General features: G+C 36.1%; 1 protein-coding gene across 3 annotated transcripts in view; it reads right to left on the bottom strand.

Moving 5' to 3' along the window:
- Positions 1–10,234, bottom strand: part of LOC144957988 (fatty-acid amide hydrolase 1-like) — a 40,702-nt gene continuing 30,468 nt past the window's right edge. For all 3 annotated transcript variants that reach the window (XM_078889564.1, XM_078889581.1, XM_078889573.1), the window contains exons 10-14: positions 7,704–7,744; positions 6,021–6,145; positions 3,316–3,441; positions 2,551–2,648; positions 1–151 (exon numbers count right to left, since the gene is read on the bottom strand). In XM_078889564.1, coding sequence (XP_078745690.1) covers positions 43–151; positions 2,551–2,648; positions 3,316–3,441; positions 6,021–6,145; positions 7,704–7,744 — 499 coding nt within the window. In that variant the 3' untranslated portion in view covers positions 1–42. The remainder of the gene's footprint in view (positions 152–2,550; positions 2,649–3,315; positions 3,442–6,020; positions 6,146–7,703; positions 7,745–10,234) is intronic.

The raw sequence follows: 10,234 nt of genomic DNA, 5'->3' as shown, positions 1-10,234 counted from the left end.
AAGAAATGGATTTTGTCGGAGCACGAATTACCTCTGTCGGTGTCAACTTACCATGAAAACCAATAATTTTGCCAATATACGTCGCACACTGTAAGGGATTTTTGGCAGCAATAATATAGCAGAAATTGAAGGATCTATTACTTCATTATGCCTGGGGAAAGATATAAGAAACATTTTAAAGAATTGATAGTGATTAGACAGACATATTGCTTATTTAATAAGGAGAAGTAATCTTTATCTACCCATCTTTTTATGTATAAGGATATAACAAAAATTATAAAGATGATGATGATGTTGAGGATGATGATGATAATGATGGTAGTGAAGATGATGATGATGATGATGATGATGATGATGATGATGATGATGATGATGATGATGATTATTATTATTATTATTATTATTATTATTATTATTATTATTATTATTATTATTATGTTGAGGTGGGTTCTGATCGTCTGATTCATAGCTAAACATGTTTTTACATTCTACACTTAAATAATAATCGAAAAGTTATAGAGAAAATGCCAATATGGGAAACTTCATCTTGATTACCATTTTGAGAAAAGATTGAACAACTCAGGAGTTAGTTATAGAAAAGGGCAGTTCAGTTTATTGCTAAAGAAAAATAAAAGATGCCGAAAGTAAGCTAAAGGACAATACTCTGAAACTTTCAAAATCAACAAGACTGTATATCAAGATATCGATACCAAACATATTAATTGTGTATGAAGCTACCTTTCATTTTGTCATATTATACAACGTCAATACCTCATTTCTAAATCTGTACAATGTAAAAAAAAAAATTTAATTCCCGTTCTTCATCCCATAGGGGAAATTTGTCTCTAGGGTCTATTCCAAGGGAAGACTGGAATAACCCAGCCGTGAGCCGCAGTGCAGCGCCGCAAATTGAGCTAGGGTGAAGTAACTTACTCATGGCCACATAGCGCAGCTGCGAGGGATCGAACTCGGTACCTTTCGGGTACGAAGCAAAGACCGTACCGCTGAGCCACGCTGTCCCGTGTAGTTGCAGTCTTTTAAAGCTATATTCCAGTTTTAGAGCGCGCACAGTGTTCTTGCTTAAGACAAAACCCCATCTCTGGTTTGCTTTCTATCATTTGCTGACTTCTTGCTATGTGATCCTTATCTTAATAAATCTTTGAAATTTTCTTGTCCAATCTTTGTTCTTTGGATTCATAAGTGGACAATACTACATACAGCACTGAAAAAAACTCACATTTTAAACTCGTTCTGCAAATAATCATCAATTTTGATGACCCTCATCTTATCAAAAAACTCTCAAACTTAGGACTTGCTTAAAATGACTTCACTGAAGTCCCGGGTTTGAGAGTTTTTGACAAGTTGAGGGTCAATTTAATTGATGGGTAGGGTATTTGAAGGACCAGTCTCTTGTCCAAAATTTTCACAATGCGTTTTTTTCTTCTTCAGAGCATGACATAATAGAAATAGCCATACAATAGGCATATGATTGACCCACCGTAATTATCTGGTATTATATGTGTCGTAAAGAAAAATAGCCTATGAGAATTATTGACTTTAACCAGTTAACTGTCGTATTCTGGAAAAAAAACAATATCTTAAATTTGGCCAGAAAACTCTTTCTTCAAATATCGATAGATTTGAATGAGCCTCACCTTGGCAAAAACTCTCAAACATGGGGCCTCGTAGCGCCCAGGTTTGAGAGTTTTTACGAGGGCCCAGGTTTGAGAGTTTTTACAAGGGCCCGGGTTTGAGAGATTTTGCCAAGATGAGACGAGGGCCCAGGTTTGAGAGTATTTGCTAAGACGAGGGTCATTCAAATCGGTCGATATTTGAAAAACAAGTTTTCTGGCCAAATTTTTCAATACGCGCCTTTCCAGAATACGACAGTCCAGAGTACGACAGTTAACTGGTTAAAGTCAAAGCAATCAGAATTAAAGAAACAAAACTCACTGTCCTTTAATGCGGCCCCAAGGGGTAACTTTGCATCAACTGATTTGGAGCATTTTGACTATTCTCAGGTTTGTTGCAGTTATTTTTTTTTTGTTAAAGGCCGATTTTTTATCAAAAGAAAAAAAAAACTGCCAGAACACTTAATATAATATATTTTGTCAAAAGCTAAAGAGGCAAAGCCACCCCTTGAGGCAAAGTCAACCCATTTTACAGTAAGTTCTCCTTCAGAGACACTAGGCCCATGGAGCCGGAGTCTATCCCGGTTTCTATAGAGTGAAACCGACAATAGCAATTGCTTTCTACCCTTAGGATAGGATGCTAGTCTATCGCAAAGTGCTTTCCGTCAGGTCTAACAGATTCATCTACCACCTATCATTGTGGAAAAGGGGTCACAAAAATCTCGGCTGTACCCGGGATTGATCTCGGTCCCTTTGCGTGTGAAGCGGGTGCTCTTCCCACTGAGCTATCGGGACCCCTAACAGTAAGTCATGAATTCTAATTCATGAGCAAAGCTTAAAATTCAATTTTAAGCACCAGATTCAGCAGGACGTAATATAGTTTTGACACAATTGATTACATGTGATGTGTACTACTCACATGACATGGTCAAACATTTGGCCCCCGTCACTGAGAATGGCCCCTATTCCGTAGTCTGTGACAGCACTCACGACGTCCATTGGTGTAAACGCAACAACCTGAAAGGGTATTACAGGAAATTAGTCGACATATTTCTCATACGTATAGAACGATCGAAATTGACGTCAATCAGCTCTTTGTTAATGTTTTTAGACAGCCATTTTGATGATTACTTCCCACAAAACTATATCAATCAGACTATAAACGTTCGAGGTTACATACAGTTTTGTATATTAGTACGTTATATCCGGTTGGCGGTTTTGAGTATTTTACATAGACTCATAGCATCACTGGACTATAATAATGTAACTCACTGACAAAGTGTCATTTTTAGAAGAGTTTTACGTACAATATCGACCGATTTGAATGACTCGAAACTTGTTGGAACTTCTTAAACCCGAGACTTCATCTCAACCCGAAACATTTTATGAAAGAAGAACAAGAAGAAGTAGAGATAGTAGTAGTAGTAGTAGTAGTAGTAGTAGTAGTAGTAGTAGTAGTAGTAGTAGTAGTAGTAGTAGTAGTAGTAGTAGTAGTAGTAGTAGTAGTAGTAGTAGTAGTAATATTGGTAATTGTTGTTGTTGCAATAATAGAGCTACTACCGCAATTATCCTCACCAAATTTGTTGCTAAAATTGTACATCTACCCACTACCCCATCGTTTTATTCTAGTTGCAGAGTATATCAAACTTTAACGTATTAACAATTAATCACATGCACAACATACTTGATGTCCCCTGGCTTCTAGTGCTTGTTTCGCCATATCCACTGCTCTCTTGATGGCTGGCACGGGCTCTACACCACCGTCACACGTGAAAAATCCAATCTTCATAGGCTTATTTGACGAATATAGCTAAGAAAAAAAAAAGACATTTATTTCTGTAAAAAACAATAAGAGCGCAAATACAAGCATTCTACACTTTCTCTCTTCCTTTACTTTTTCTTTTATTGAAATAATTCGATTACTTACATATACCTAGCCATTTCAATAGTTAATAAACTAGCCGTGGCATCAATCAAAGAGCGGAAGAGTCTCGTAGTGTATCAAAGTCAAGCAATGCTGACTTAGGTGTGTGGAACGATCGAAAATCTCTGACCTTGGCATTGTGTTCTTGATTGAGTAAGGCACTTTTTGCATGTAACCCCTTACGATAAACTTCTGAATAAGCACACGGCTGTTGACTGTGACTGATATCTTAAGTTGGCGAGTATTCCACAGTGGATCTCAAAATTTCAGACTGTTTAACTAAAACAAAAGATACGAACCTACATAAAAGAGTGCTGTAACTTCGCGTGTCTAATTTTATTCTTTTACTTATGCTGTTCAATAGTGCTAGTAGTAAGCTTCGCAGTCCGAATGACGCTTGCTGAGAATTGTGTGATTCAGTCATGGTCGATAAGTATAGCTGCTCTCTCCATCCATGTTGTTAATTGTTTCCATTGGTCACGGTCCTGGACGAGACTTTTGAGGCTGTCAAGATCTTGTTGTGACTTTAGTACGGAGGGCACTGCAGTATTTCTTAGTTCTTCAGGGATTAATTCGGCCTCATCTGAATCCAGAAATTTCTGATATGTAGAGAGATCCTGGTTCAGGGTAGTTACTATTGATGTTGATGGTCTCCCTACATATTATTTGTTGCCATGAAGGAAATATTGTGTCATTGCAGTTTGGGATGGGTCAAGGGCGTCGTGCCTGGCACCACATCCATCTTTTAAAAATGGATTACGGCATTTTTTAAAAACAAACTAAGAAATGGTTTATACCGCCTCTTACTTATTTGAGTAAGTCTTTTCTTTAATTTTTCTTTCTTTCTTTTGTATTTACAAATACAGCATGTTTTAAGTAATTTTCTTCTTATTCTGGCACCACATTATATTGTAAGGATGACACGCCACTAGATGGGATGTTATTTTCTCGACGTAAGATGTGACCAAATAGCCTCCATCGCTGTTCTTTTATTATTGTACTCTGGCGTTGGACTCTGTTTTTTTCCATAGAGGTCAGTATTTGTAATTGTCTCTGGCCAGTAGATTCCGATTACGCGACGTAATTGTTTGCGGTGGTATGAATCGAGACTTTCTATGTTCTTTTTTTGTGAGGCCCCAGGTTCCACAATTATATGTCAATATCGGAATAATCTCTGCCTCGTAAATCTGTATTCATTTATTCTCACTGATTATGTTATTTCTATTCCATAAATTTTGGAGTTGGTTAAATGCATTGGTGGCCAACTGTTTTCGTTTTCCAATGTCTTCATTTTCGTTGATCAAATTGCCTAGTTTACGTACACTTTTCCATTCATTTAAATTTCTTTTGATTTTTGTATATACTGTTTTGGATTGATTCACTTTCAGATTCCATGCTTCTAAGGTAGTTGATATTATATATTGGCAAGTATATTTTCGCTTGATATTCTGATTCAAAGATTAGGTCTGTATCATCTGCGTATATCAATTCACGAGTGATCTTCTTTATTGGTGGTAATTTTGGTCTTAGATCTTTCATGGCCGATTCGAGGTAAATCGTGAGTAGAATTGGACTCAATCTGTCTCCTTGACGGATCCAATTGAGGTTAATATTGTTGTTAATTCTCTGCCGGATTCAAATTGTAATGTAGTATTTGATAATAGGTGTCTTATGAGCTTCACATGATCTTTGTCCAAGAATGAGTTAAAGATTGACAGAACTTGGTTCTACATAATATGGTGTCGAAAGCTGAACTCATATCGATTCCAAGTATGAAAAATTCTTCCTTATATTTCTCCGTTCTTTCTTTCAGCCATCGATGGGCAGTGCTTCTATCTCTTCTAAACCCGCTTTGTGCTGTTCAATATCGTGTTGTAAAATTCTTTCCCCTCACATGTGTATGATAGCGAAACAGATAGAAAATGTAGCTTAAGACTGGTAAACACCTAATTGTTCATTGACTTCATAAACATACTGCTACTTTAGTAAGTAATCTATAATGGAGGTGTACTGCAATATATTACTTCCTGAACATGGGTTCTACCGCTTAACAATATGTAAATTAATGATGTGTATATATAATTATATTAAGCAAGAGAATTAGAGTTAACATATTGAAGGTTAGGTTAGATCTTCAACTTGTCAAGTGGTTTGGAACAATTTTTTCATATCTATTAACTCACTCAATCCTAGAGATTTTTGCTACTTTAAAATTTTTTTTAATGTATTAAAAATGAGCATGTACATAGATAGTTTTATTCAACTACCATTAACATGTAATAACTAAAAACATAACTACGCCTATAATTTGTCTAAGAAATATGTAATAAATAGGCATGGTGTAAAAGTAACCAGGGTAAACTACGGATATAGTCGGTGTTAGGGTTGAGTGAGTTAATGTCATAATCAAAATCATAAATCATTTTAATCATGTGTTTTTAAATGCCCTTAAGTCTTTCTTTTACCTCATCTCTCCAAAATAATTGGGACAGGAGCGGATCAAGTTTGAACATTTCCGTCACCAGAGCTGCTTTCATCATAGCTACCAATGAGTCCACATCACGTCCCATAGGGCCAAAGATTTCACCAACTAAACAAATGGTAAAATTATTTTGTAAACGCATAGAGTGGTTTTTACACTTCCAATGAAATAGGAACCAGTTTTTTGACATCACACTTTTCTTCCCTATTGTCAATGAATAATTGAAAATTGTTGCCTGAAACCACCAAATTATCGAAATTAGGACTAAAATATAACAGATTCTCCGATTCCTCTCAAGCACAAAACGTGAATTTAATATTATTGCCAAGCTAGGCCATCATTATCCTTCTTGTGACATTTGTCCTGAAATAACTTGAGCTTTTTAATTAAAGATAGCGCAATATCCCCTAAACATGCTCAAAGCGCTTTACAAATGGTCACTGACCAACAGCAACACTTAACATGTAGAACGAAACAAGACGCCATTGAGGCGATATTACAATTGTCCCGACAGAGACAGCGCTGTTAATGACCAGGTACTCATTTTACACCTGAGTACGGTGAGAGAATGTGAATAAAGAGTCTATTCCAAGGACTCAGCTATGCGCCGAGCGAAGCTCGAACCCAGGACCTTCCGGTCCGAAAGCGCGAGTGTCATATCAAAGACCACAGAGCCGCAAATATCGTCTTATTCGCAAGTTTATTTGTTTGCAATGTACGAATTTGCATCAAGAACTTTTTGCATTTTAGCAATTCTAATTCGCATTTCTTAATAGTAGTTGGACAGATTAAGTAATAATAATGATCGGAAACACGTCTAATCCGCACTATAATTGTATATCTGAGATAGATTGAACAGGTCCCGGTTGGAAAGAGCTGCTCAAGGTTGGATTGGGCAGGCAGAAGTACGACTTAAGCGACGACATTTACACAGCCTCATTCAATCACATGCTTTCGCCTTCGCCTTCGTGTTTTAAGAATTTTAACTCACTCAGCCCTAACACCGACAATCCTAGTATTACTTTTACCCATGGCCGACTAGAGTAACTGTAGTTACGTCATGCTTTTACCCCATCATTTTTTCCTTTTTTTTTGTTCTCTGAATTACAAATTATATGCGTATTACCAATACTACTGTGTTTAAGTTCTACATGATTTGTTGTCGAGTCAGACCATGTACAGGTCAATTTAATGGAGTATATATATACTTTTTTTTTGGTCACTCTCTTGTGAGAAGGGACATTACGTAATTAGAGAGTTGGGGTTGAGTGAGTTAAAAGGATCACCCAAAGTATCTTCAAAATCCCTAGATACTTTTATGGTTTGGAGAGAGTTTGGTGCCATAAAATCCATGTGGATATTTGTGTAAGATGCTTACTTGAAAAAGTAATAAACAAAAATGAAATAAACAGATTCAAAAATTAACAAACTACCAAACCTCGGAACGTTTCGGGCTCAAAACCCTTCTTCCGTGCACAACAATAATTTGGGTTTTTAATCAATGTATTTATGATTTAATTAATTTTAAATGTTTACTGGAGAAGGGGTTTGAGGCCGAAATGTTCCGTGTTTGGTATTTCATTCTTTTTTGAAGATGTTATATTAATTTTGGTTTATTACTTTTTACAATCTACAGCTTCTAGCAGATTTGTATCAAGATGCTTACTTGTGACGATTCCATGACCCATCTCTAAATTTTCAGCTCCACTGAAATGATGAATACAAGCATCGTTAGTTCTTTATTTCTTTTTAAAAGAGAGAAAAGATTTTTTTAAAGTAAAAGAAAAGAAAAACAAACAAACAAACAAATAAGCAAAACAACATTTATCGAGAAACAGTTACACTTTCAGTTTTATCAACTCATTGTTGATGTTCTATTGTTTAATACAGAGAGAAACCAAACAAATCTCTTCTCATCAGCTTCTTCTTTTTTTCAAAAATTATTATTTATTTAAAATCGTTTTCAAGTTGTTGTTTTTGTGATTGTCTATTTTTGTGGGTTTTGAATGTAATAAAAGAATGACATAATACTTTTTGACACCAAAACAAAGTCGTGGAGATCAAACCCTTTTAATGTTATTTGCCAGGTAGTCCAAAGTAATGCCTAAAAGTTGGGGTTGAAAATGTGGAAAAAACTAAAGTCAATTAGGATTGATAACAAATCACAAGCACCAGTTACACTTGGAAACAAAAAGAAATAGAGGAAGACCAGGCATTAACTTATCTGGGGAGCAAGGTCACTTGAAATGGAACTGTAGAGGCTGAAATTTTAGAGAGGCTCTCAAAAGCCCGGAGTGATTTTAAAGCTCTTGGAAATATCTAGAAATCAAAGAGGATACAGACCAAAACAAAGATCAGATTTTTCAAACCCAACATTTTCTCTGTGTTGTTATATGGCATTGAAACATGGACCCTGAAAAAGAGCATCTGTAAAAAGCTAAACACGTTCTAAAAGAAATGATTGAGGAAGACACTGAGGATATTCTGGTAACAAACCATATGAAACAGCGACTTGATTAAGGGAACAGGGCTAGAGCCTGTATCTCTTCTTGTACAGGGAAGAAGATGGAGATGGACTGGTCATGTCCTCCGGCACAGTAACGAAAATATCGCCTGAGCGGTAACTTAGTTCAAGTGATGACCCGAGGTTGACCCGGGGTCACGCATGCCAAATTACGGGGAATTCCCTAGTGAGTTCAGTTACGGTGATATCGGGTGATACCAGTCGATTTATGTTCACAATGAGCTTAAACTCAAATTTCTTTACTCTGTAATATTTATCAAGATTTCCTGTTTCCATTCATATGTATTTTATGCCAGTGTTGTATATAATGATCGTGATATTTCAATCCTCAATTGACCGTTTTTCTGTAATTTAAAATGCATTAATTTTTCCAATAAAAATTTGAATTCTTCAAACAGAAACATAGAACAAATCTATTCTTTCACAAATAGAATCAATTATAATTGAACTGTAAGTTGCTAAAATTCCATCTGTGCGTCAACAAAATTTAATTTATTATGATTTTTTAAAATTACATTTAGTCATGGAGCACACTCAAGAAATTCATGATAAACATTTGAATGATCTGTGTAGGCTTTGTAGAAAAGTCAAGAAACACAGAAGAAATGAAAACGAATCTCAAAACATAATTGTTTCAGGATTTACTACCAGATACTACTCTTAAAATCCAGATATTTATCTCATCTTTAATGTGGACATTGATAATGACTATGCTAAAAAGCCCCCAAAACTATGCGCTACAAGTGTCATGACAGACTACGTAATGTTGAGATTTTGATCTTTTTTATTTAGCGCAATTTTCACTAGACGTGCTTAAAACGCTTTAAATAGGGTCCTTGACCAACGGCAACGCGTAACATGTAGAACTGGACACGATGCCTGCTAGGCGATATTACATTTTTTCCCAACAGAGACAGGGGATTAAAAACAAAGATGAGGGAAAGCACTGACAACAGCAACTAGTCATGCACAGTCACCACATCTGGTCGAAATAAAATCAAAATAAATCAGTGATTGCAATGTTTGCTCAACCTTCTTGAAAAACGCAAAAATAATAAAGAACAGCAACAGGGCGACATTAGAAGCCCCGTTATGTAAAAGTATGGAAACAGCACAAAATATGTCACTTGTAAATCACGAGGCTATGGAGGATACAGAGTGACTTTTACAGTTATAGATCAATGCCTTTGTCCTTCATTAATGAAATTAAAATCTCTCTCTCTCTCTCTCTCTCTCTCTCTCTCTCTCTCTCTCTCTCTCTCTCTCTCTCTTTCTCTCATCTATCTATCCATTCATTCATCCACCATTGCAAACATCTATTTATCGATCCATCCATATATTCATCCATACCCTCATCTGTCCTCTTCATCAGACGATCAGACAATCAAAATTGTGCTGATATCTTAATGCAAAATATCTCAAAGACAGTAATTCTAATGATAGAGTGTTTGGTACCAAAATACAGATCAAAGTTTTCTCAATGTGTTGCCAAAATTTGTTTAAATTGGTAAAATTGACTGTGGTTGTGCAAAAAGCGATTGTAATTTAACCAGATGTCAGTAACAAATAAGTTAAGTATCGCGGGAGATAACCCGTTGCACTGGTCGGGAATTTGATGGAGTGAATGACCTCTTGACCGCGGCGCAGGTAGAGAACTAAAAGCTCGCCTATTC

The sequence above is a fragment of the Berghia stephanieae genome, chromosome 1 (assembly GCF_034508935.2).
Source record: "Berghia stephanieae isolate SIO BIC M18660-M18661 chromosome 1, UCSD_Bste_1.3, whole genome shotgun sequence".
Taxonomy (NCBI): Eukaryota; Metazoa; Mollusca; class Gastropoda; order Nudibranchia; family Aeolidiidae; genus Berghia; species Berghia stephanieae.
Note: the sequence above shows the minus strand (reverse complement) of the source record. Positions and strands in the feature narration are given on the sequence as shown.